Source organism: Psittacula echo (assembly GCF_963264785.1).
Source record: "Psittacula echo genome assembly, chromosome: 14".
NCBI classification, from domain to species: domain Eukaryota; kingdom Metazoa; phylum Chordata; class Aves; order Psittaciformes; family Psittacidae; genus Psittacula; species Psittacula echo.
This window is the reverse complement of record NC_137750.1, coordinates 11,690,733-11,718,594: the sequence shown is the minus strand read 5'-3', so window position 1 is coordinate 11,718,594 and position 27,862 is coordinate 11,690,733. Positions and strand designations below refer to the sequence as shown.

The following is a 27,862-nucleotide window of genomic DNA, read 5'->3' as shown; positions in this document are numbered from 1 at the left end:
TAATGGCAGCACTGGATGTGAGCAGGGGCTCCAGCTAAGAGGACAGTGGGACCAGAAGCCACTATCTCTATCTTTAATGGGTGAAGCAGTGACAAGGGCATTGCCCCCACTGAAGACAAGGAGGCTGCATGTTTTGAAGATACAACAGGCGATGCATACTGATGGCTGGAGAACAGCGACAGACACTGCTTTTTTTGAGCTCTATTCACTGCTTCTCATTCCTAAACCTGAAAAGCTACCAGCAGATTCCCACATTTGTTTTTCCCACCTGATGTTTAAGTTGCCCAGTTTGGGCCCATCAGCACTTGATCACACATTCAGGTAAGGAAAGGAGATGAGAGCAGTGAAGAGAGTATAACCGGGTCTCTTTAAACACGAGCAGTGAATGAAAAGAGCCAACGCAAAATCATTTCCATTCCTGAAGCTTGCTGCAGGGCAGGAAATGTATTCCCCACAAATGAGAGGATGTCACGTACCGCATGCACGTGGTTCACATCTCAGCAGCACCTGATGCCTCCCATTCATGGCACCAGAGCTGCATCTGCTGACACTCACCAGGCGATTTGCAAGAGCGATGGTACACGCTGTCGCTTCAGCTTCTTGCTGACATTTGAGTTTGTCTGAAGTGGCCTTCTCAAACTTGGCTGTGAGCTTCCGCAGGTTCTCGTTGAGGCGCTGCGCATGCGGACAAGGAGACAACAAGAGCACAGTTTTAAGGAAAACCCTTCTCCAGAGACCATTCACCCCATGGGCAGTGCTGGCCAAGCTCCACCACCACACACAGCATCACCACTGCCCAGGGTGCAGCCGCTATGCAGTGTTGAGCCCAGAGCAGTGATGTGCTGTGTTATTTTAAGTGCTTGTAATTCACATCCTCAGCACAGGGCTGAGGCAAAGAACACATAAAGCTCCTTTATCTGAGGCTCTGCCCTAGTGTGAATCTAAACTGGGAAAGGAGGTCCCCTTATGACCACTATATGTACCAATAGTACCAACGACCGGTGCTATGGCTGAGCAGTGAGAGGGCAGATGAGAGAACAGAACTCCATGTTTCCTGATGCTGCAGCTCCCTTGGTCCCAGTGCAGCCCTTGAGGCTGTCTCACCAAGTTGTGCTCAGGTCCCCAAGGGATGCCTTGGCCAGCTGCAGGTATTGAACCATGTCCAAGCCATTCCTCTCACACCCTGTTTCTAGAAGGGAATATAACAAGGGAATCAATAAAACTGTTCTGCTCCTGAGCGTGTCCCCTGGGAGGCTCCTGCAGAGGAGCCCACCCAGCACTAGTTGGGATCATCTCACATGCAGGTTGGCTGCAAAGTGCTGTGGGGCTGAGAAGGGGCAGAAACAACTCAAACCACCTGCAGAAAAAGAGCCCTTTGCTTGGACAGAACTGTTCACACTCTGGTCTAAACCAAATCAAGAGCTCCCATGAGCACTTGGAACACTTCACTTCTGATAAGAGAAGTAATAATTGATTTTATCTGCACCCAATGCAAACTGGTTAAGGCCAAACTGCTTGTAAACCACTTTAACACTGGTTGAGCTACACACCAGAAACAAACCTGGAAATGGAAAAGGATTGTATTAGGGATACCTGTGGCTCTCCTGGATACTGGGGAACACAAAGCTGTCTCTCCTTGACCTGCTTTGGAATTAATAACTGAAAAAGGTTCTGTTTCTGCACGCATGTGAATGTATGTGCAGAGGCACATTTGTGTATATAGAATCCCATTACACAAGCATGATCTGATAAATGAGTACCTATGAGCTGTGAAGAACAGATCACACCTGCAGTACCCCACAGACACATACATCTGTGTGCAGCTGTGAGCATACATCTTGCTTCTACATCTCCCCTCCCCAGTGTCATAGCAAACTTATTCCCCAGGCAAAGCAGAGGGAAAGGCACTCAATATTTCTGACAATCACAACAGTCTCATTTATTACTAAAAAGGGGTATGTGACAGCTCAGGGCCTTGATGAGAGCAGGTATGAATCAGTCTCACAACAGTGAGGCTATCCAAGATACCCCAGCTTGGTAAGCAAGGATATATACCTCCCCACACATTCCTCACGCTGAGCAGTGTCTCATTACCCATGTGCAGAGGGGAAAACTCACCTAAACCGAGTAGTTTTGTAAGAGCACGCCAGTGGAGTACCAGTAACCAACCCAGGGACTGTTATTTGCTTTAACATCACCATAAAGTTCAGGCATTAAAAGCTTTGGAAACAAGCAGTATAAAGGCATAGAATAAGTATCCCAGAACTAATTTACATCTGAGACGTGAGAATTAGAGGCTAATTTCAAGGCCAGGTTGGGCACAGGGGCTTGGAGCAAGCTGCTCTAGTGGAAGGTGTCCCTGCCCGTGGCAGGGGTTGGAGCTGGATGAGCTTTAAGGTCTCTTCAACCGAAGCCGTTCTATGATTAAAGAATCATAAAGTGCAAGCAAGGCTGGAGAAGAACAGATGAAATGTAGAAAGCAGCAATAAAAGGGACAGAAAAGACTACAGTCTTTACTGTGAGGGTGGTGAGGCACCGGAACAGGCTGCCCAAAGAAGTGGTGAATGCCCCATCCCTGGCAGTGTTCAAGGCCAGGCTGGACAGAGCCTTGGGCAACATGGTCTAATGTGAGGTGTCCCTGCCCATGGCAGGGGGTTGGAACTGGATGATGTTAAGGCCCTTTCTAACCCAAACCATTCTGTGATTCCCTCCCTGCCCTTAAAAACCCACAGGTGCAGAGAAACAAAGCGGAGCTCTCTCCCCAGGCAGTGACTGGCGCGATGGGGGCCACCACGGGCAAGCACTTACAGCAATTTTGGCCTTGATGCTGGCCAGCTTGTCCTGGGCAGCCGCCAGCTCCGCGTTGGCTTTGCTGAGCGCCTGCCTCTTGGGTTGCACCTCGCAGAACTCAGTGTGGAAGCGCACGATGTTCAGCACCCAGGAGCAAAGCCCAGCCGCGGCCAAGGACTTGGTGGTCACGAATTCGGGCTTGAACTTGGGGTCTTGTAGATAGGGCTGAAGGGCTTTGAGGCAGTTCTCGTGGATGTTCTCCTTATCAAACTTGATCAGGGAGTCCAGGAAGCCATCCACCTTAGCCATGGTGGCTCTCGCTGCTTTCCAGCTCCTGTCCTTGGGAATCCTTCCTCCCGGAGCCATCAGCACCATCACTGCCGCGGTGACATTGCTGACAGCTGAAGGCGGTGACCCAAAGGACTTCAGCTCTGTCAGATTCTTCTGAAAAGGGGAAAACAAGGTTGTTAGCCAAAAATGAATGGGCTTTCTTTTTGCTTTGCTGCTAACAGAGTCAGGCTTCCAAGCTATCAATCTGATAAATTCGGTTTCTCTTGGCCCGAACATCACTGCCTTTAAATCACCACTATGCATGCTTACAGCACAGGTGCTCAATTCCCTGCATCCAGCTCCTTAAATCCCACCGGGACCAGCGCAGCGCAGCGTTCCTTCCCAGACTACCACTCTATCCCTGCTGCATCCCTGCTGCCCTGAGGAGCAGGAGGTTTTCTGCCTTCTCAGAAGATCACTATAAGGAAAGAGGAAACCTTTCTAAATAAATAGCCCCCAGCCCCAATAAAGCTGCCTTGCAGAGTTGTCCTTCAGCTCAACTGCTCCCTGTGCCAGACACACATCCCTTAAGGTCTTGTTGAATTATTTGTGTGCACCCATGTTTTCACAGGACTATCATCCAGCCCAAATGTAGGCACTTTCACCAAGCACCTTCAGCAGGAGAACAGCTACAGAACCCCAGCCTGGTTTGCGTTGAAGGGACCTTAAAGCTCATCCAGCTCCAACCCCTTGCCAGGCACAGGGACACCTTCCACTGGAGCAGCTTGCTCCAAGCCCCTGTGTCCAACCTGGCCTTGAACACTGCCAGGGATGGGGCAGCCACAGCTTCTCTGGGCACCCTGGGCCAGCGCCTCAGCACTCTCACAGGGAAGAGCTTCTGCCTAAGAGCTCATCTCAGTCTCCCCTCGGGCAGGTTAAAGCCATTCCCCTTGGCCTGTCCCTACAGGCCCTTGTCCCAAGCCCCTCTCCAGGTTTCCTGCAGCCCCTTTAGGCACTGGAGCTGCTCTCAGGTCTCCCCTTCAGGAGCCTTCTCTTCTCCAGGCTGACCCAGCCCAGCTCTCTCAGCCTGGCTCCAGAGCAGAGCTGCTCCAGCCCTTGCAGAATCCAGTGTAAAATGTCTCTTATGAACAAGCTCAATCACACGGAGCCAACCATGAGCACAGACAAGCCTCCCAACATGCCCTTCTCCAACCCGTGTGCCCTGTGCAGCTCAGCACATGGGCTCTCCCCAGCCCCACATGTGGTGGGGCTGCTGCTCAGGGTGCTGGGAGGGCTCCAGCAGAGCAGCCAGTCTTCAGAGCCTGCATCTCTGTGGAATTCGGATGCTGAGCTGGTACCCTGGCTTCTACTCTAGGGAAAGAGCACTTCCATGACATGACAGGAATGGTGACTCTATGACCCTGAATGGGAGGGAGGATGTTGCTGTCTTGGCCAGGATACTGAGGAAGACCTGGGCAGCACAGGGGTGCTGGTTTCCTTCCTTACTGCAAGAGTCTCCGGCACCACGGGAAGAGGACAAGCCAGGTCCTCAGTGAGTGCCATGCTGATGAACCAGAAAACAGGAGCTCTGCCCTCCTCCCTGATGGCACCGGTTGGTGGCATTTTCGTAACCATCAGATGTCCTCTTCCCCCACAACGCAGAGAGGAGATCTGGATTCCCACAGGAATCCTCACCCTACCTTGTTGAGGGTGTTCAGAGCAGCCTGGGCAGCTGCCAGGGCAGGCTCAGCTTTGGCCAGGTCCTCCTCACAGTCCTTCTGTTTCTGCTCGACCTCCTGGGTGATCAGTGCCACCTTCTGCTCCTCCTCATTGGCAATGGCCTTTTCCCTGCTCACTTTCTCCGTCTCCACTCCCACCACTTGGATCAGCTTGTCAGCGTCATCATTCTTCTGCTTCAGCTCCACTTCTTGGGCTGCCAGCTTGGCCTTCAGCTCATCCACCTAGAGGGAAGAAACACACGTGGGAGCACGGATACCCACCAACCTGCTCACCCCCTGCCCAGCAGCACGGACTCACACTCGAGAGCAGCTGAGTGGTACCCAAAAGCATGGCTGGCCTGTGAGTAAAGCAGATGATGCCCTGAGAGCACAGAAAAGCAGTATTTCTGGCTGTAAGCAGGATCCTACTGCTCACAATGCTTGGGTCACGGTTGGAGCACCCATGTGCATGGTTCTGCGCACCGGAGCAGCCTGCTAGTAGTGGGAAACCCATCAGAGGATACATCAGCACCAGCAGGATGAGCTGCTGAGGAGGTTGTCCCATCCCTGCTCAGCTGCGAGACGAACGTGGCTTTGAGCAGAATCCAATGGGAAGTAGGCAAAAGGTTTAATTTCAGGTGTATCTGAAACGGATGCAGGGATTATGCACTGGAATTACTTTTGTACAGCCCAGGAGCCTCACCACAGACCAGGCATTGGCAAGGAAGGTTCTTTCATTGTAAAGCCAAGCACATCCAGCTTTGAACATGAGATCTGATGTTAAATCACATCCCTAGTAAAGGCAGAGTGCAAGTGCTGTGCACATGTATTCTGTGGTGGAGATGACATGGTACAACCCAGCTATTCTTTCTGTTGCTTCCCAAACCTGACACTGGCAGAACAGAGCATATGAAGGACCTGTGCACCAGGTACCTGTGCACCCTGCCTCTCCATCCCCTGCCTCACACACACAGGGCAGAGGCAGCACCCCGTGAGGTCCCTCACAACCATCAGATCCTAGACACTTGTGAAGGGAAGGGCATTTTTCACACCAGGAAGATTACAGCTGGGATCTGCTGCCAGGTACAGCCCTTGTCAGAGGTGCAGGGCTCAAGGGGCTTTACAAGGCAATATCACGTGAGCTTGAGAAGAGATCTCCTGTTCAGCCATCAGGACACATGGCAGTGGTGGCAGCTCCACACACTGCTCCACGGAGCAGTGCTCACACCCAGCGAGGTGGGGACAGGCAGAAGCACTTGCATGGTGCAGGAGCTCACACCAGCCCTCACTCGAAGACAAAGTCTCTTTCTAAACCCACCCCTTCCCATGACTTCACACGGGCTTTGTGCAGACCACGGAGGCTTTCACTGCCCTGCTGTCAGGCCCATAAACGATTGCTTAGAGCAGCCAGGGTATGTCTTTACCTACATAAAAATACTCACTAAAAAGGAACTTGGACACTTGCTTTTGTTGATAATTCCATCTTCATACCCAAAGAGAGCACAATTTGCAACCCTGTAACCTGAAGCTTGTGACGTTTGGCCTCAGCTTGAAGTGGAGAGCAGTTTCTCTGCAGTCTCTTTGTGTAGTTGAGCCACTGTCATCTCCTGCTGCCTACAACTACAATGCTGCGTTCCCCAGGACAAAGACACGACTCTAAATCCAAATAACTCCGGGTTCATGGCACATAATCCCTTCGGCCGGCAAACTCAGTGCCGGCTCCTTGCTCAGCTCCAGGCTTTCAGGGATTGCAGGGAATGGAAGTTTTGCTGATGACAGATATGGCTTGTGACCTTCTGCCCCCAAATCAGTACTCATGTGCTGGGTACACATACGGATGGGAGCTTTAGGGGTTGACATGACCACAACAGAACAAGACAGGGATTAAAACCCACGAGCACTGAACAATAACCTCTCACTGTCGTTCGGGAGGCCCTGGAGGAGACACAGGGAATGTACACTTACGAACTTTACTCTTCCAGTCCTACCCCCTCAGCACAGCAAACAAGCTCCTCTTAATGCTGTCCTCACACCCACCCCAAAACCAGGCTGGCATTGGACCCCACTGTGCTGTATACAGTGTATACAGTGTGCTGTGTGCTTTATAAATCACCACCCAGGCACCCCACAAAGAAGTCATTACCACATCCAGGGGAGGGCAGAAAACCACCACTGACTTTTCCAGTGCCTGCCAACACCGGTGAAAGCAGAAGATGCCTTTTGGGTAACACGTAGCTGGTAAGCAGAAGAAAGTTAAGAGCTACAAGGGAATAACAGTACAAGGAGGTACTGAGGTGGCACGGAAAATGACAGCAGAATGTCCTCCCAAAAAGAAGAGACAATGCTATGAACCTCCTTCCCATAGGCAACACCAGCTCAAGGTGTGAACAGACAGATCCAGTACGTGCCTTAGCATGTGGAATATCATTATGGGCCACAAACAGTACTTTGTCCCAGACAGTGCTAAGAAATAAGGAAAACCTGTAAGCAGCTTCCTCAGCCCAGGACAATCTGCTAAGCAATTAGTAATGTGACGTAGAAAGGGAAAGAGCAAAGCAAATGAGAGATTCAAGGGATCCATAGTACCTTGATGTACTATGACTGCAACAGGGAAGGAAGAAGTGCTTGCTTAACACCAGGAGAGCATAAGAATTATTCAAGAACAGAAAAGCTGGAGGGCAGGCTCCCAGAAGACTCATTTTATCTGATTGTCCTTGCCTTGTTTCAAGAACACCAAATACCTCACAAAGGTCAGCAATTAATTGATAGAGCAAGTGAGACCTGAATCTGGGATACAGTGATGCAATCCTAACCCAAGTCATGCTAAAATTACTCACGCTGCGCTCTGAGCAGAGTGCTGACCTCTTCAGAGCAAGCCTCTGAAAAACAAATTACTCATCCCACACAGCTTCCACGTCTCTTATGTCCTAGGAACTGGAAGCCAGCTTTTGCTTCTCTGAGCACTGAGGACAGCCACTGTCTTCATGGAAGGACGGTTGGGCTTGTAAGGTAACAAAACAGATTTCTTTAGAAGGAAGCTGCTCAATGGTACCAAGAAGTCCAGATCTCAAAAGACAAAAATAGAGCATGTGAGGGGGAGCAGAGTAAAAGGAAGGGAAGAGGTTATGTTGAACTGGAACAGCAAAGTCACACAGTACTGGCCTCATGCTGAGGCCAAACTGAACAGTCTACACAAACACATACTCCTCGTCATTAACGTGTCCTAGCATCCAAGCAGCAGGAATCTGGAGAATGCTGCTGATGGGAGCACTAGTCCTGAGACCTCAGGCACAACCTGGCCATACCCAGGTATCAAAATCCTCCCCCTTTGCTTTGAATACCCACAGTATTAGACTGAATTACATTCATTACAGAACACAGCCTGGAGATGACACACCTGAATGAGATGGAAGACTTGTCACATCCTCAGCATCAAGATCAGTCACTTCTATGGGTGAAAATAAAGTTCAGGCTTTAAAATCCATATGCAAGATTGAATATTCTGGTATGATTTCCGATACTGGTAAGTATCTACTCTCTGGTTTCAAATCAACAGCAGTTTTGACAATCGCACACATCTGATAATTTAGGTGTTTAATTTTAGGCCCCCAATGTTAATTTTAGATTCAAATTTGACATATTTGTCCTCACTGCTCAGCATCTTAATCAACTTCACAAATAGGCACTTCTCACCTTGCAACAGCAAAACCTACAAGACCCACAGGTTCCGTGGCTTCCCATCTCCTCCCAGTCCTCCACCACCACTCAGAATCTGTTTTATGGCTCATCAGAGAACGCTTGCCTACATAACACCCATATGAAGATATACATGAAGAATACAGTGGTCCCCGTATCTGACACTACAGGACCTTGTCTCCTTCTCAAAAGGTAATTTTACATCAGTTGCTCTCAATGAAGAACAGACCCAACCCATCTTGTCCACCACTGGGGTGTCATCAAAAGCAGCAGTGTCCCACAGGTCAGCAGAATTATTTGCCTTCACAGGTAAGGTAGGTGTGAGGCCTGCTTTGCACTGAGGGCATGCACTCCTTGCTTTGGTTGGCATCACTGGTTGTGGTGGGTGCTGTTCACCCTTAGCTGCATCCTTACAAAGGAGATGCTATGACCTGCAAAGGGGACATGAAACATGCCTGCTCTCCTTTTGTGTCCCTAAAGACCTGTCCTGACCATGAAAGAAGCAACTGCTTGAAGTGAGATGCAGACTACCAGAGTTGAGAGGCACTAATAAAGCCCATACATCACCCTCCAGTAAGGCATGCGTCCTATTGAGTGTTGACAGATGTGATTTATGTTCCCAGCATTATCCAGAAGATCTATAAGGAAGGGGATGAACCTGCTAGTCCTCCATTCATGTCAACCCCCGCATTTCTTTGGAGCAACTTCAGGACAGGCCCATTTGCCACAGTAGAAGCTTGTAAATGAACATTTGTGAGAGTGAATAGAATATGAAATGGAGAGAAAAACAGGAGTTTGGGAACAGAGGAAGAGAGCAAAGCTCTGAAAGGCAGTTTGTGCACTGCAAAGACCTCAGTTAAATACTCAGAACAACTTCTACTTGTGTTGCTTTATAGCAGGGGGATTTTGGGATGGCTAATCCACATTTCAGACATGCATTAAGTTTCCCTAAAGATGGATAGCACAATGCAAGGGAAAATGATCAACCTTCTTTTAAAAGGATGTTCTATTTAGTTTGAGAGGGGTTTTGCTGAAGTTACTGTAGATGTCCTGGCTGCAAATCCATAGATCACTGATCTTCCTGTATTTTATAAGCTATTTTGCCAGCACAGCTGATATTTGACCATCAAAAGAAGATGCACACAGCCAACTGGATCCCTACCTCCTTTTATTTACCAGGATCTCTCACGGTTACCATCCAAACAGCAGAGACCGGACACACATGGAATCAACGGGGTTGGAAAAGACCTTATCAAGTCCAACTACCGCCCAAGCACTGCCAAGGCCACCACTAACCCATGGCACTGAGGGCCTTGTCTTCTCTTTCCTTCTCCTTCCCAGTACAGAACCATCACTTCTGCTCCTCCAAGAGCCCAGCTCAAGCCAAGATCTAACACAAATTTTACCCCTTGTACAGTTTCAGCCCGTAAAGTTCTCCTCTGAACCAGGATGCAGAGATGTCCCTAACAGAGAAACAGGGAAAACCACCAGCTTTTAACCCAAGGGGTTTGCTTACTTGTGCAGATGTGCTTTTGAGCTTCTCCAGACCATTCTCCAGCCGCTCCATTTTTGCCTTTAAATCCTTGCCCTTTTTCAATAGCAAATTCTGATACAGTTTGATTTGCTCAAGGAATGACTTTGGAGTGGTGTAGTTATATCGCCGCTCATTGCTCAGATACAATCGGGATACCTCGTTGACACTTCTGTGGACATAGGCCATGAATTTGCTTATTGAGCCTTTCAGTGAATCCTAAAGGTAAGATAAGAAGACAAGGAGAAACCATTTGAAACAGAACAACTATATATAACACCCTCCTGTGCTGGATAGAAAGGAATTTATTAACTTTTTATTCTGCTGCAGCAAAATCCAGGATGTAACATCTAAGTTGATCCCTTTTCACTTCTTATCTCTAAAATAACTTTGACTGCTCGTGTACTTTATGCCTGTCTTTATGTCTTTTTATCTCATGCTTTATCTCATTCCGGGCAGATTTTCTTGCATTTAGCTTTACAAAATAACAGCCTTTTAAGTATAAATTTGGGCTTTTCTTCTGTACAAATGGGGAAAGTGCAAACTCAGAAAAAGAAACAGTGCAGACTTTATTCTACCCAAATCCTGCCCGGAAAAGCTAAACAAACAGAAATGAATCTCTTTTAGTCTAGAAGCAGGTTGTCATCAATGAGATCTTGCCATAATTTGCCCTTGAGAATTACAGACACTCAGACATGGCAGTGGAGAGAAAAGTTCCCTGCAATAATCATAAGCATTTAGGTTATTTCTCGACTGTTTTGTAAGGTGCCTCTCATTAGCAAAGCAGTCATTTCACTGGCAATACCATCAGTGTCCAAGCACACACGTGTGGTGTCCATGGCCATACCTCTGCTAAGGCCCATGGGCCTCTCTGAGAAACACAGAATCGTAGAATCAGTTGGGCTGGAAAAGCCCTTCGAGCTCATCCACTCCAACCATTCCCCAGCACTGCCAAGGCCACCACTAACCCATGGCACTGAGGCCTCGTCTCCACGGTGTGTGAACACTTCAGGGACGGTGCCTGCAGCCCTGCCCTGGGCAGCCTGTTCCAATGCCTGAGCACCCTCTGGGGCAGGAATTGGTCCTCAGCTCCATCTAAACCTGCCCTGGTGCAGCTTGAGGCCGGTTCCTCTTGTCCCATCCCTTGTTCCTTGGGAGCAGAGCCCAGCCCCTCCTGGCTCCATCCTCCTGTTAGGTGGTTGTATGAAATACGGACCATATTCGAAGCATGGTTCAATGAAGGTGAACAGCAGCACCAGCAGTTCCTCACTGAACAGTCACCCAGATGTCCTGGGTAAGTGTTGGAGGGCAATAAAGGCGAGCAAACCATTTCAACCCAAACTATTCCATGAGTCTATGACTCTGCAACGCTCTCCTCACAGTGTGAGGCACTGCTCGCATGAAGAGAGGGACAAAACCACACGCAGCTGCTGCCAGCACCGTGCACCCATGGGTGGCCAGCACAGGAACCTCGCCGAGGAACCCAAGCCCAGGCGCAGCTCGGATGATGGCGGGTGAGGAGCTCACCTCCACGGCCTCTGTCTCGCGCAGGAAGCGGAGGCTGACGGACTCGAGGGCCTCCCGTGGCCACTCCTGGAACCAGTCTATGGCCACACAGCTGACGATGGCCGGGAACCTCCTGCTGCGGACACGGAGCCTGCTGCCGACGGGGGAGAAGCACAGCGCGACCTGCGGAGGCAAGGGAGGAGAAGGGGAGAAGACGCGGCTGGGAGCAGGCACCAGCCTCCAGCCCAGCCTGGGCTCTACCAGCCACTTCCCCACCACCAGCAACCTCAAGTCCTTGCACTTCACACCAGCAAGCCTGGCCTGCGAAAGGCATAATCCAGCAGCAAACACGTTTTTCCTCTGCAACGAACCCAATTAAATGCTGAGCATTGCTATGGGCAAGCTTTCAAGGCTGCAGATGGGGTTTAATATAACCCCAGTTCCCTGCTTTAGCAGTGAGACAAAGCTGCACGCAGCAAGGAACTGGCGTCCAGATTCAAGTGGTGCAACCAGAAATTAAAGTGCATGGATCTAAACTCTCCTGGCTTTGTTCCCCAAAGGCCAGCATTGAGGTGGCTCAAACTCAAAACCTGCTTTGAGCAGAATGAGAAGGTTTTGTTTTTAAATAGAGCAATCTCAAAGCAAAGCAGCACAGGAATAAACCCATTTGTGAATGTGCTCTCCCTGCTCGGTGCAGTTTTGCACAGCAAGTCCTTTGCCTTTCAAGCTTTCATTTCAGTCCGAGTCGCAGCAAACGGTGCAGTGTTGGGGGGTCTGTGGGGAATCTCTGGTCAAGGGGCTCTTACTCCCCTGCTCAGCATCCTCGTGCACCATTTCTCCTTCCCCCAGTCTTCAGGGCTCTTCCCTTACCCTCCTGCCTTGCCCTGCAGGCTGGCAGCCTCGTGCCCCCCATAGCCAGCCTGCTCAGCTCCTCTCATGGATGCACGAGCTCTCCCTTTTCCAGAAGGAAATTCCCCATCAGCGTGTGAAGTCAGACCAAGGCAAAGAACTTTTCCTCTTCACTGTCCCTTCACCAGCTTTAACAGCAAAATAAGGCCCAAGCACCAAAACCTGCCACCACCATTGGTCACAGTTTGGATTTACAAGCTCCGCTAATCTGGCACAAAGAAGAACACAAGTTACCACCGTGCAGTGAAGCAGCAATATCTGAACAAGGGCCAGTGTGGAAGCAGCGCATCTCACTCAATGCATCATCCCTCTTCCACTTGTTAGTCCTGGCTGGTAAGCGCACAGCCTTGCAAGTGCCATGGGGCAGGCTGCTCTCAGCCCAGACATCTCCATAAGGTGTCACCATCTCCACCATGGGCCAAGATCTGGTCTTTAGAGGCTGCCAAAGCCAGCCTGTAACAAAAACTGTGTTTGTTTTTCAGAAGAGAGAGCTGAACTCAAAGCTACTGCTCCTCTGACATGGCCACTGCTTGCTCAACACACAAGGGACAGACACATTGGAATTCTTTCTACACCTTCAAGCACAAGCCTCAGGCACCTCTATGTTCCTCTTTCAGGAAGCTCTCTGGGTACAGAAGCCCTCTTCTGCACCTACCCTGCTCTCTCTCAAGACCCTGAGGCCAGTGTGTTGGTGCTCATGCTCTGTTGGGCCATGCTGCTCTCAAAAGCCCACCATGCCCTGGGCAGCAAGGGCTTGATCAGCCTTCTGCAGGGAGCATGATGCCATCACACAGTGCTGGGGAGAATAAACAGCACTTCCCAGCTGACCCCATCCATCTGCTCTAACACACTGCTTGGGAGAAGGGCAGACAAGGAAAAGGGCTCAGCCTCAAGTAAATCACATTCACACTGCCCTTCCAGTGTACCTCAGTAGTGAACAGGAATATAACCAGGCAGAGGACAACCAAGGTGCTATAAGAGCTACAAAACAGCATCAGTGCTCATCAGAAATTCCCCTCTATGCTGAGAGAGAGAGAGAAGGCCAGGATTCCATCTCCTTGGGCCTCTATATTGTGTATGGTCATCAAATTTTCCCTCACAAATCAACTCTCCAGCTCTTCCCCATCCTAAATGTGTACCCACCTACACCAAAAAGGGAACAGAACACCCTACCTCTGTGAACATGTCTCACCAACACCAATCAAGCAGTGAGTAAGGAGGAGGATATGCTTGCATTAAGCAAAAGTCAAGTCTTCACTCACTGCCTAGTCACTACCTCCCTGCTCTGGGATCACAGTGCTGTGCAGTCCTGCAGATGGGTAAATACCTTTGGAACAGTCTAACTCCCTCTTGCACTGTACTTTCTCCACGTGCCGGACATACCTGGGAAGTCCTGAAACTGTTTTGGGATCTTAGGACATATTTACAAGGCCTTTCTACAGGGCTGGAGTGGAAGAGATCCTGTAAGCATGCTGTGTCCCACTCAGTGCCCTGGTTGGGAATCATCAACAACATGAAGACCCTCAGTGCAGCTTTTCCAAGCAGCAAGACCCAGTCCTGATGTACCCCTGCTGAATCCCTGCGCATGGCTCTGAAGATGGGAAGGCTGGTCCTGCTCAGCTTTTCAACTCCCATCACTTTCTAAAGCCCAACAGGTGATGGCAACACCCAGCATTTCCTATACATGGGGCAAGAACCTCAGCTCAGTTCATGACCAGGCAGAAAAGCCTTTCAGGCTGCAGTCTGACCTCCCCACAAGCAATCCAAAGGGTCCCCATGCTGTGTCCCTGCAGCAAGCTCGATGGTGAGGACACAGACTCCCTCCAAACATCTCACCTTCAACTGTCGGCGAACGCGCTCTATGAAGAACTTCCAGCAAGCCTCCTTGGAGTCCACCAGCCCCCGGCCTTTGACTTCATTCCTCACACTGTTGATGATGTTTTCAACTTCATCATCAGGAAAGAGATCGGGGATTTCACCTAGGAAAAGAAGAGTCGTGTTGGTTTTCTGCTCTGGGTTTTGCTGTGGTCTCAGAGCACAGGGAAGCAGCTCATTGCACCCAGCAGCAAGGTGGCACAGGTGATTTTGCTGATGAAGAAACACTTGTGAGAGCAAACTTCCTTATGAAAGCACAAGGTAAAAAGATGTAGAACAGAGTCAAAGAATGCAAAGTCCACTTTTTTTTTTCAGACCTACAGTGCTAATTAGAATACAAAACCATTATAATCCAACTCGACCAGGCCATACGTGATCATGAAATCATTTTAGTTTGGGAAATGAATGTGTTACACAGCCAGTTCCTGCAGTTGTTCAACACCATGTCTAGCAGTGTCAAATTACTCCCAGATCACCAAAACATCTTCAAATCTTTGGAAAACTATTAGAAGTTAAAAGTTCTGATTGCCAAAAATGTACCAAACCAGGGTTTTTATAGTGGGACCTTAATTTATCACCTACTCACTTCCTTTCTGGCTTCTGATCTGATTGAAACCATCGTTATTGAGCAAGATAGTGCCAATGTGAACACTAATCACTTAGGTAATGCACTCATGAGAAATCTGCTCATGGATTACACAGACTAAAATGGATAGTTTGCTCTAGCTGCTTAGGTGATGATAAGAAGTGAAACAAGCATGCAGATAGCCAAGAGCAGCCAGGGCCATCCGGAGCACCCCCTGGGCAGCAGGAGCTCACATCCTGGGAAGTCACAGTCCCTTCAGGGTCTCTTCCTCCCTGGACCTTGAGTGAGGGCTCTGCCCTGCCCTAGACCCCCACATAGCAACCACAGTCACACAGAACACCCGTCAAAGCCACCATAAAACAACCTGGACATCCCAAAGCCAGGCTGCTCTCCCTGCCCCTTGCTGCAGGACACCAAAGAGCTTCACCCGAGTCATGAGATGCTTGCGTCACCTACACCACACACAAGAGGTGGTGGGAGCTACTCACCCCCCTCCACAACAACCCCTGTTCTTACTCCTGGTTACAAAACCATCACAGGCAGAGCTTGTTTGCTGCTGATACCAGATGGCCAATTTATAGCCACATATGTCAACTCTGGAGTTACTCACAAGCTATCACTCCACTGTGCTGTCAACTCTCCACCCCTCACCATCCATGGAGGTCACCTGAACCAGCTGGCATCTTCCCACTCCCAACTCATAAATAAGGCACCAATAACCACAGGTACTCCAATCAAATATTCTAGCCAGGAACAAGCTTATTTTATTAGGTAACTAGAGTGAGGATGCATGGGATCCTTAGGGCAAACTCCTCATCCGTCAATACAGTCCTTTAGCTCCTTTCTCAGCTGCAATATCACAACAGACATGACACATAACCATACGGAGCATACCATGAAGTATGGAAAAACTGGGTACAGGACATCAGAAGAAGAAAAAGGTCTACCAGATGATGGAGTGCCTCCTCACCAAAGAAACCTTGGCACTGCCTTTACTCTAGAGCTTAACCCATCTATATTCTAGCTTACTTCATAGATTGCCCTTCTGCATACCCTACAACTACAGATGCTACCATGAGCAAAACGAGATTGAAAAGGGGGAGAGGGGAAACGAAAGCAGCAAGAGACATACCTGATGCTAAGAAGTCATTCACCAGCACCAAGAACTGCTCATCCGCCACTTGCGCATCAGTCATGAGGAACACGGTGCCCATGTTCTTCACACCAGCTTTCAGGTATTGGTTTGCCAGGTCTGCCTGGAGGTTGAAAAGAGGTTTAGGGGCTGCACCTACATTCTGCAGAGCATGGGCTGGGTACTACACCTACAAGCAGAACATTTCAGGATCTTCCCATTAACCAAGGCCAAAGCAACTACAATTCATCAGCACGAACCAGCCCTTTGGCCACTTTCCATCTTCATGCTGAGGTTTTCAGGTTATATGGGGGAGACTATTGCTATCATCATTGTAAGACATTACCAAGGAAGACCTGACATCATGCCCAAGTCTGTGTAACACAAAAATCAGAAGCAAGCCTGGGCCAGTACCACCAAAGGAAATTCCTGTGGCTGGAACACTCAGAGGTCAATGGATGTGACTGAAGACATCAGCCTGGGGTCTGCAAGGGGAGTTCATAAAGGCTGACCCTGCTCCAGGCTATGGGTGCAGTAGATCTCATACAGAGGGAGGCTAAAGCACCACAGGGACTGGGAGAGACTGCAGTGATGGGAAATGTTGGTCCTTGATATTCCCTTCATTTCTGCAGTTGGATATTTCTTCCTCTCTTCCAAAGTCCAAGCAGGGACTCACCCTTCAGTGAGCAGTGATGCTGAGAGACCTGCTCGCATGGAAAAGCTGTTTCTTTTCAAAGGGGACAGTGTCCTCCTAATGAAGGACACCATCTCTTTGAAATACACGTTGTTTTTGAGATGGGAAAACCACCATCATCCTGCTCAAACTCCTGTCCCTCCAAGCAGGATCCAAGACGTGCAGGGGCCCCTGAAAGAACACACTAGCCATTGTTTCAACAACTCTCTCATAAATTCAGCACATGCAAAGCTTCTACTAAAGCATTTGTTATTTTCCTCACTGAGTGAAGGGAACAGTGAATTATCTTCCACCTCCACAGACAGAGAAGCAGAGATGCTTTGCAAACAAGTGTATTAATTTATTATCTATTATGGAGCTATGCTCCTGGCTGGGAGCACAGGCTTCCTCAAGAAAGAGGCAGGTAGGAGCTAGAAAATCCCACGAGTGGGGCTTAAAACCACAAAAGGAGAGTTGAAAACAGGCAATGGATGGTGGGACAGGCTTGTGTGACATGGTGAAAACAACTTATACACACGTACAGGTCATCAGGTGGTGCCACTGCTGGGGAAGGAGCCCGGGGTTCATTGGCCATCACATCTCACAGGCAGAATGGCGTGAAGTTTCTGTGAGTGTGGTTATGACATTTTAGATGAGAACCGTTTTGCCAGCAGCTACAATGGTTTTAAACCATTTCAGTGAGATTTTAAAATGCTAATTTATAACTGCCAGGCAGAGGCACAAGTTGTCTGGAGTGACTCATCCACCACTCAGCCCCTCTCTGACACAAAATACCACAGGAAGAACTAGACACGATTGGGAAACTCTCCTCCTACTCTCTACTGCTCCTTCTCCACCTTGGTATAACCCCACGACAGGTACCTCATTACCACATCTTGGTTTCATTTCTCTTAAACCTAGAAACCAAGGTTTTTCTAGGGAATAATGAGGGTTCCTTAGCACAGCCCAGTGCCGACACTAAGCCTTGGGCTGGGATGGCCTCAGGCCTGGCCAGCTCAGAGAACCGGCAGGGGACAATGGGTCTGTCTGCTCTATGCAGACACACTTCAGCAAGGTATTTTGAGAAGCATTGCTCCTCTCCACAGTCCTATATCATGCCTGGAGCTTTTTAGCATCAGTGTCGCTCCAATATGCAACAGGGCAAAGCTTTCAGAGCCAGTTCTGCTTTGGATTTCATTCCCCATCACCCCAGCCTTAAAAGTCACCTACCTTCAGCTCAGGGATGCCATAGCCTTTCCTCAGGGTGATCTGGAAAACCTCCAGGGAGCTAATGAAGGCTGCCAGCCTGGTCAGGCTCTGCTTGCCACTTCCACCCACCCCGACCAGCAGAGCATTTCCTCTGGGGGACTCCAGGATACGGTTGATGCGGCAGCTAGATTGAAGCATCCAAAACCTCTCATTAATCACAGCATTTTCCTTTTCCTCTGCCCACTGCTTTTCAATACATATTTTATTCACTCAGAAATTGTATTCTGAATGGGATGAAAAATGTCAATCTGAGCGATGTGGCAGCAATCAATCCCCATCTCTGCTGAGACCTGTGCAAAGGACAGGGCTGATAAAAAACAGTTCGGTGACAATTCAGACTCTGTCCAATTATTTTTGTCCACCTGCCAAGTCCTGCTGGACAGAGTTATTTTAAGGTGGAGGCCTGGACACGTTTGCAGGGAAAAACACATTAGGGAGACATGCAAAAACTGGGGACAAAACTCAAAGCTCTAGTGCACCTCCCCAGTAAAGGTTTCTCTTCACCAAGCAACTGGGGTTCATGTTCAGGTTCATGTTCTGCTGTGCTTTAAAGCATGTTCATATATGTCTAGAAGGCAGAAAGCCTGTCTGGAAAACATAGTCCATGTTTCTTATTCATCCAAATCAACACTACTATGTTCTCACTCTTCAAATGAACTTGCTATTATTTTCCAGGTCTGTTCCTGTGGTAAGCTCTGTCTGCCTCCCATTTATTCTCCTTACGAAAACGCTGACATCCCCACGTGTTACAACCCCAGGTGAGGAGAGGTTGGAGGATCCTATCTGTGAAAACCTCACTGTGCTCTGCCTGACATCCCAGCACCATTCCTCACAGTGCTGCCTTTATCCAGCTCACTCAACCGAGTATTTTTCTAGCCTAATCTAATTAATTTTTCACATTAGACTGTGAGAAATATTGTACTGCTTTATTACAGCTCAAGTGTTTCCTGACCTATGTGCAGACTCCCACTGACAGTGAAATTATACCCAGAAAAGCATTCCGGTTTGTGTGGAAAGCTTTAGAATTCCTGCTTTCAGTTCTCTCAGCTAGCTCTTCCCAAAGGTGACAGCATGGTCTATGCCTGTGATGTGCTCCCAGGGCTGTGTGCTTTGTGAATCATGGAATGGTTTGGGTTGAAGGGACCTTAAAGCTCATCCAGCTCCAACCCCTGCCACAGGCAGGGACCCCTTCCACTGGAGCAGCTTGCTCCAAGCCCCTGTGTCCAACCTGGCCTTGAACACTGCCAGCGATGGGGCAGCCACAGCTTCTCTGGGCACCCTGTGCCAGCGCCTCAGCACCCTCACAGGGAAGAGCTTCTGCCTAAGAGCTCATCTCAGTCTCCCCTCTGGCAGGTTCAAGCCATTCCCCTTGGCCTGTCCCTACAGGCCCTTGTCCCAAGCCCCTCTCCAGGTTTCCTGCAGCCCCTTTAGGCACTGGAGCTGCTCTCAGGTCTCCCCTTCAGGAGCCTTCTCTTCTCCAGGCTGCCCCAGCCCAGCTCTCTCAGCCTGGCTCCAGAGCAGAGCTGCTCCAGCCCTCGCAGCATCTCCGTGGCCTCCTCTGGACTTGCTCCAACAGCTCCACATCCCTCTTGTGTGGTTGCCCCAGAGCTGGATCAGGACTGCAGGGGGGGTCTCATGAGACAGACCCATTACTGATACCTACATCCTCCAGGAAACTCCACGGAAGCAAGCTACACAGATAAATGCTGAGATGAGATTAGAAAGCCAGAAAATCCCCTTACACATGGCACATGGCATCCTCAAAAAGTACCAAGTTCATGGCAGGATTGACTTCATTGTAGTTGTCCAAGGCTTCCACAAGGATCTGGTTCAACTCCTCCCAGGTTGGAACTGGCCTATAGCAGGGTTCACCGATCCCTTTAGCAAAATGGCAGTAAACATTCATTCTCTTGGTCTGCTCTAAAGTTTCCTCCATTTCCTGTAAAAGAAATAATATATATATTGGAAATAGGGAAAGCATTAGGGATTTGTGCCTGCATCTCACTTTGCTCCTACCAAGATGAGGGATCCAACCCTTCTCCTGCTTTTGCCACACAAGACTCAAAGCACTTGAATAAAGGAATTTAATTCATTCACAGAGCCCAACTCTCCTCTCCCCAGTGCCCTTACGGAGTGCATCCTTTACTCATATCACAACATTGCAGCTCAGGACATAGATGCCAGAGATTTTGCTCCTGGGCTCCTATAAGAACACTGCCCTCTGAGCAAATGGATGATGGGCAGACCTTGGGTCAAACTTGGCTTTCCCAAGAAACATTTTTCGTGTAAGCACCTCAACACTTACATCATAGAATTTCTTCACCATCTCCAGCTGGATTTTATCAAAGGTACCATAATCCTTTTCTTCAACCATCTTATCCCGGTACACCCGGTTTGACTCATGCAGGTAGAGTTTCACTAGGTCTTGGGGTTGCTTCAGACATTCAGGGGTAGAGAACAGAAGGCCCTGTGAAGAGCAAAGACACTCAGCAAACCTCACCCCCAGCATCCAGGTTATCACACTAGATAGGCTGAGTTGTTACAGCAACTTGCAAGTGAGCTTCCGAATAAGCCCCTGGAGAACATGCCCTTTGCTATCCCCAATGTCCCAAAGCAGTTCCTCTTCATTATACTCATTTTGAGACCCCAGACAGCATCCCCAGGGCAGCCTGCCTGGGCTGGTGGTCCTGATCTCAGCAGCAAAGAGCAGTGCCCCAGTATGTGGCTTTTTGCATCCCAACACCATGCTGTGGGTGCCTTGTCAAGAAGAAAGATGGTCTGGTAATGGTAGTGGTGATGCTTTTTATGTATTTCTTTTTTATTCTAAATCCATTCATTTTAATTAGGTGCATTCTGCCTGCAGGAAATATTCGTTGCTGTCTGCTTATCCCAGTGTGTTTACCACGAGCTCTACTAAAATGCATTAAAGAATTATATCCTAAAAAGGTGTTGCCTATAACTAAACCTAATAAACAGCACATGGGGTTTTTGATGGCATGAATTAAATAGACAGCTTTTACTCCTAACATCTCATCACTCCTACATAAAATACACCACGGATTAAAAGCCACGGGAAGCAGCGCCTCCCAGCTCCTGGACTATTTTGGATTGTTTCGGGTTTGCGTTTGTAATTACAGCTTCCAAATCATTCTTTTCTTTATTCTAGGAAGGAAAACTGCGTGAGAAGAGGTGTCAGCTCAAAGAGCGAGAGGTGACACCCATCAGGTTCTCAACTGATGTTAAAACAAGCAGCATTCGGTCACTCTACAGTTACCCCACACCACACAAGTGGTTGTGTTCTTGATGCAAGCATCTGTAAAGCTTCCTCAGAGAGAGGAGAGCCCACACTTCACACATCCGCAATCACTTTATTAACTTAACACCTAAACATCTCCCCTTTCGTCACATTGCAAACCCAGCCCTTCTCACTCTTCTCAGCAGACGTGCCAGGCTCTTCCATGAGCACAACCAGCAGCAGCTCCAAAGAGCGATGGGGATACTCTGCCTGTCACCGATGGCAGTTGCCATAGTGTCTGCAGCAGGGATGCACGAGTGATGGATGAAATACATGGTTATATTCAGCCACATCTTTCAGCTTCTCCTCTTTGCTCGAAAGGCCAGAAGCTGGTTAGGAAGCCACAAGCTTTCCGAGAAACTGATGTCAGATACCATGGCTCAAATTGATTTCACATTTTACTGTGTTCAATTCTGGGCTCCTCAGCACAAGACAGACAAGGAGCTGCTGTAGAGGATCCAGAGGGTGCCCCTCTCCACGTTTCCTGTAGCCCCTTTAGGCACTGGAGCTGCTCTCAGGTCTCCCCTTCAGGAGCCTTCTCTTCTCCAGGCTGACCCAGCCCAGCTCTCTCAGCCTGGCTCCAGAGCAGAGCTGCTCCAGCCCTTGCAACATCTCCATGGCCCTCAGAAAGAAGCCTCTGCACATACAGGACAATCATGGGAAGTCAAAGACTTTGCATACCACTACCTAGAACACACCAAAACCGATGGGTAAAGGGAAGTTGAATGTGTTTAAAATGAATAAATAAGTACATGAAATGCACCAGGGACACTGAAACCGTTGTGGCAAAGCCTGCTGAACTGTACCACAGGTCCTGTCATCAAGGACTGAAGCATTAGAGTGTGAGTTCCAGACACCAGGCTTGCAAAGGTGCCACCACAAGGCACCCTGCAGCGGGCTGCCTTCCTGCTAGTGCTGCTGTGAGCAATCTGGCACATGAAGCTTCCTCTGCCACCTGGGAGCAAACAACGAGGGGCCTTACCCTGCTCCCACCCAGGGCCATCAGGTGCCAGGACAAAGCCTCCAATGCATTAAAAGGCAAGAAAAAGAAATTACTTTTTTCCTTTTCTTTGCAGTGTAAATACCATGTGTGCAGTGCCCCCTTTCCAGCTGTCCTGTGCGGTTGGACTGAGCATCCTGCACTCCTCCTTTCTGAGCACAGAATCATAGAATGGTTTGGCTTGGAAGGGACCTTCAAAAGTCATTGGATGTTACTCTTGGGGCTCCTGGAGCATCCTCAGCACTTTAAGGACAGTGGTGACATGAAAACATCATGATATAAAATAGTATTGAAATATATATAATAAACCCCAACATTACAATCAACAATGTGTGGGCCATGGACCCAGAGTCCTGTTCAAAGACCTTATAGCAAGATAAGGGCCTCCAACCACCCCTTTGGCACGTGACAGAGCAGCCCATAAGCAGCCACCAGCATCTGCATCATAGAATCCCAGACTGGTTTGGGTTGGAAGGGACCTTAAAACTCATCCACTTCCAACCCTTCCACTGGAGCAGCTTGCTCCAAGCCCCTGTGTCCAACCTGGCCTTGAACACTGCCAGGGATGGGGCAGCCACAGCTTCTCTGGGCACCCTGGGCCAGTGATCTCTGTTACGAAGAGAAATAACAGAGACACTAAGACAGGAGGAGGGGGAAGCTCTGAAACCAGACTGCTCAGGTGACCAGAACCAAGCCCTAGGCTAAGTCCTGCCAAACAACTGCACAGAGCAAGGCACAAACTGAAGGTGCTGCTGACCCTGTGCCAGTCTTGCAGCCATTTCTGTCCCTGCTCCTGTCCCACGGCAGCAGGTAACACACTGGGTTCCTTTGGCATTTGCCAGCCTGAAGCTTGCAGGGGTCTTTAGCGAGTTCAATCACAGGTAGATATGAAACCCCTCTGTGCAAAGGAGTGTGAAGTCTGCCGGCCACCAAAGCCTGCACAGAGGCAAAGCTCAGCTGGGGCCAGGCACGCTGGGGCCACTGCTATCATCTTGCTGTCAGGAGGAGATAGAGGCTGTTCTTCCTCAGCTGCCACAGATCTTAATGTGACATGCTGCTTGAAAAATTTGTTAGAAATGGGAATAAAAAGCAAAATACAGCCCTGCTGAGCCTGTGATCATTATTTTACAGAGATGACAGATATAATTTAGAGCATAATACTATGGTAACCCTTTCAGATGGAAAGAAAGACAGCATCAGGGCTTTCTCTAGTGTGAGCCAGCAGGGGATGTGTTTCTAAAAGCATAATCCCCATCTCTGTCACTGCACAGACCTGTCTTCTTTAATCAAGAGGAAATTGCCTGGAGCGTAGCAATTGATTTAACTCTGCAGTGCGTGGTGGGACCCAGAGGCATGAAAAGATGCCATGGAAGTGCAAGGTAAAGTTGTGTGGGACAACTGCAAATGGGACCTGCTCCACAGGGAAAGTAATGGGTACCACCTTCTGATGAGCCCAAGGGGTTCTTAGGACTGATGGGTGACCTTGTCCCAGCAACATCAGTAATAGCGAGTGATACAGTGCAAGGACAAGGCACCAGGGCTGCCATTCCTGCAGATCTTGCCTAATCCTACTCCAGCGCCTCCTTGTCCACCCTCCTGGACTGTGGTTTCCAGCTTCTCCTCACCTAAACATTTCCTGTAGGATGTGACACCAAATGTGAGCTGGTTTATTACAGCCAGTTCTTGCTGAGCTTGCTGTAAGGGTTCAAAACCAGCCCTTGAGCTCAGGAGTTTAAGATGATCACAGATTCTGAGGCTCCTTGTTAGCAGGAAGAAGCATCCCTCAATCCAGACCCATCTGGGTTTCAGGTCAGCAGTGACCTGCATGTGTTTGTGTGTTCACCACAGAAACCATGCACACTGCTGGCTTCCTTCTTCCCTTGGTTCCCCTTCTTCACCCACAGCCCTTCTGCCAGTCCCAACCTCCCTGGAGCCTCATGTTGCCCTTTGGGGAGCCATTCCCCCACAGTGGTTCAAGGACATATTCCCCTGCTGCCAAACAGGAGAGATCAGTTTATGTCTATGTGAGGTCCTGAACTGAAGCTCCATCCTATGGCCCTCGGCCAGCGGATGCCAGAGAAGAGGTGGCACCACCGAGGACAACGCTGAGGCATTTCGTGGACTTCAGCATCCTGCTGAAGGTGAAGTCCAGAGACAAAACCCAAGTGAGAATGGTGGATAGAGATCATTGCTGTGCAAGAATACATGGAATTTCTCACAGTTCTACCAAGTCAACACGACTACATGGTTCATCTCAGGAGACACCGACTACAGCCAAGGGAGCCTCCAAAGCAGCTCAAGCAGTTGGGACAAGACACCAAAATGGAGCAGATACATAAGGAAGATGCCCATGCCTTTGTACACCACTGGAGCCCTCAGCTCTGCTCCAGCAGAGTGAAACAGGAAATCCAGAGACCCCAAAACCCCCAAGAATATTTAAGGTAAGGAAATAACCAAGAACGAATAATGACAGATAAGGAAGGATTTCAAGAAAAGCTGAACTGTGGCTTCAATAAACATGGTGAGACCCAGGAGCCAGGCTCCAAAAATGTGATCACCAAAAAGGCACCTGAGCTCCTGGCACTGCCCCTACCCTGCGGCCCAGCATCCAGCAGGACATTTCCTAATACCCCACACCCTCAGCACCTTCCAAGCAGAGCACAGCTAAAATTAAAGCTTCCCATTGAAATGCTGCTTTTCTCAATCTCTGCCTTTCAAAGCACAGATGAACTAAAGCCAGGGTTTAACATGACCCGCATCTACCGTCAAAGGCTGCTCATGTTTAGCTGAGCACAAGTGACAGGTCTGATTCCTTCTTGACACAATGGAGTTATTAACTTCTGCAGCAGCCTGTTCTTGGATTTCCCATTGCCTGTCATTATTACAGCTCCTGTCTGATGGAGCAGACCACAAGGCACTGAACTTTCAGCACCTACTTTGTAAAACAGACATTAACCAGGACAGCAACAAACTACAACCTGGGGTTTTACAACAGGGTCTGATGCTTCAAACCTCTCAATTTGGCTGCTCAGATCTTTCTCCAACTTTCTTAATCAGCCTTAAACTCAAGTGCTCTTTGAGCAGTTAACACATCCTGCTTCAAACCTGAGACTTCAGGGAAAAAGCATCATCTCCACTGTTGAATCTTTGCTAAAGCTGAGTTACTTCCCTTTGGTATAGAACTGGCTCCAGTGGTGATTCAGTTTCAGCAGTTAAGTCAAAGCTGGTTTGGATTTCTTTATTAACTCTTTAAATGGCATCCTTCATGCACATATGGGGTACCTGACCATCAAGAAGCGAAGAGGATGCGCCAGCGTAGACCAACAAGCTGTCCTGGCTCTAAGCAGAGCAGTTGAACTACTTACTGCTTTCCTATCTTCAGGGCCAGCAGCCCACAAAGTATCCACCACCTCCTTCAATGCAGTAAGATGATTTCCCTGTGGTGGAGCTTGCCATTCATCTCCACATTCCCAAAGGTGGAACTAAGGCATAAAAAGACAAGCCCAGTTCCACCACCCCACCAACAGTCACCTCATAAGTTAGGAGGCCAAAGCTCCTACAGGCAGAGAACATTCCAACCCACCCCAAACCTGCACCTCTTTCTGGAACCAGTCATCGTCGTCCCTCCTCATTGACCGTAGGAGGCTGGAAAGTCAGTAAGTTTCTAACTGATGCTCCTCAAAACCAATGCTCTGGAATCTGTCCAAAGCCAATCAGGAATTAGGGAATCATAGAATCACAGAATGGTTTGGTTTGGAAAGGACCTTAAAGCTCATCCAGTTCCAACCCCCTGCCACGGGCAGGGACACTTCACACTAAACCATGCCACCCACCTCCATCCAACCTGGCCTTGAACACTGCCAGGATGTTCACAAGGGATGAAGCATTCACAACTTCTTTGGGCAACCCATTCCAGTGCCTCACCACCCTCACAGTAAAGAACCTAAACTTCCCCTGTTTCAGTTTGAATCCATCACCCCTTGTGCTATCACTACAGTCCCTAATGAAGAATCCAAGTGAACGGCCCAAGGTCACCCCCTTTACTAGAGGGGACACGCATGCTATGTCACTGTGTTTGCTCACCCAGGCTAGCTGGGCCAGAGCAACACAGGTCTTCCACAACACTGGGACCAGCTCCAAGCTACAGGACAGCAGCTGCACTTACCTGGAAGATATTGGAGAAGTCTCGCAGGTTGAAAACATAGTGGAACTTGATGGCTGTTGGCAGGAAAGTGGCAGCTACTTTCTGATGCAGTCGCAGAGCGAGGGTAAGCAGCTGCTGAGCTGACTTCTGCACAGCCCCTGGGAAGCCGCCACTCGTCAGGTGCTGCATCAAAATGGTGCTGTAGATCCTGGACAAGGCCTCCTGGCCAGGGAGGGAGAGCGCGAAGACACAGAAGTGACGCTGAGGAAGAGAAGACATGGGAAGGTCAGCAGGGTGGACAATCACCTCTCAAGCAGAACACCCTTGGGGGCTTCATGTGCTTGGACACAGCGCTAGATGATGTCATCTGGGATCCCTTCCCCATGCAAGGTTGGACTAGGTGATTTTTTGAGGTCATCTCCAAGCCTGGGATGCTCTATGGTTCTATAGCTTGCAGTACACCTATTTCCCTCTTCCAATTGTCCAGCAGAGGACAGTTGGCAAGGGACATCCTTTGCTTGGGAATGATGCAGGGATTCAAAAGCACAAAAACCCCAAGGGATTTGCAACAGCATTTCACAGCTGCTCTGCTGGAAATTCAGCCCACTGAGGAGCTCTGCAGGTCCTACTGACCTCTGATGAGAACCAGTCACTGTCTCTGTTAGAAACAGCCCCTTGAAGGTGCCACCTCCCACAAGACCCCTTTATTGATTTGGAACTGGCAGACAGAGAAGATTCCCACACACAGCCAGAGGATGCTTCATTTTAACACCACAGCTTGCTAAAGAGGAGTCAGGGCCTGGGCTCCATCTGGTGAGGAGGTTTGTCCATGAGGATCAGGATCCAGGCTCCCCAGCAGTCACAGTGCCATGAGCAGGATCTGTCCCTGCAGCCCCACTGAGTTACAGCTGCTCTTCCATGGGCACCCATGTCTCAGGGTGTTCCTCGTTACTGCCTAGTGCCAAGCCGCATCCTACAGCACAGCAAACATCTGCCATGCTGCTGGGAAGGGCACTGCCCCTCTGCTGCTGATTGTCCCCCTGGATGCCAACAGGTCCTGCTCAGTGGCTTTGATGTGGGGGCACAGGGAACAGCCAGGTTATCTCTAACCAGGCTCTGTCTCATGGCTGGAGGATGGGTGAGTAACACAGTAAACCAGCTCTAATGACCCAGGTTGAGGCTCACAGCTCCCCAAAATCAAGGCCTGAGGGTGAAGATCTCTTAGCAAATCTATACTTCTATTACTGTCAGCATTTGCACTGTTTTGGGTTGGTTTTGGGGGGTTTTCTTTGAGTTTCACCACCACTGCCTCTTTCTAATGAGAACAGACTGCCAGCTCCATCGGGAAATGGCAGAAATCAAAGGGCTTCAGTGCACTATGTTCCAGGGGTAAATGTTAGCTAAATGAAGGCCTGTATGAACCAGAGACTGTCCTGAAAGTAGGTGTTAAGCTGACCAGCAACTTGTG

General features: G+C 49.2%; 1 protein-coding gene across 1 annotated transcript in view; it reads right to left on the bottom strand.

Moving 5' to 3' along the window:
- The window catches only part of DNAH9 (dynein axonemal heavy chain 9), a gene marked incomplete at both ends in the record, with an annotated part of 158,001 nt that overhangs the window by 78,251 nt on the left and 51,888 nt on the right, over window positions 1–27,862 (bottom strand). The window contains 11 exon segments of the mRNA XM_080629257.1: window positions 556–675; window positions 2,809–3,234; window positions 4,761–5,021; window positions 9,991–10,224; window positions 11,533–11,694; window positions 14,257–14,399; window positions 16,014–16,137; window positions 17,917–18,079; window positions 19,698–19,894; window positions 20,261–20,422; window positions 26,416–26,655. Of these exon segments, the coding sequence (XP_080485383.1) occupies window positions 556–675; window positions 2,809–3,234; window positions 4,761–5,021; window positions 9,991–10,224; window positions 11,533–11,694; window positions 14,257–14,399; window positions 16,014–16,137; window positions 17,917–18,079; window positions 19,698–19,894; window positions 20,261–20,422; window positions 26,416–26,655 (2,232 nt within the window).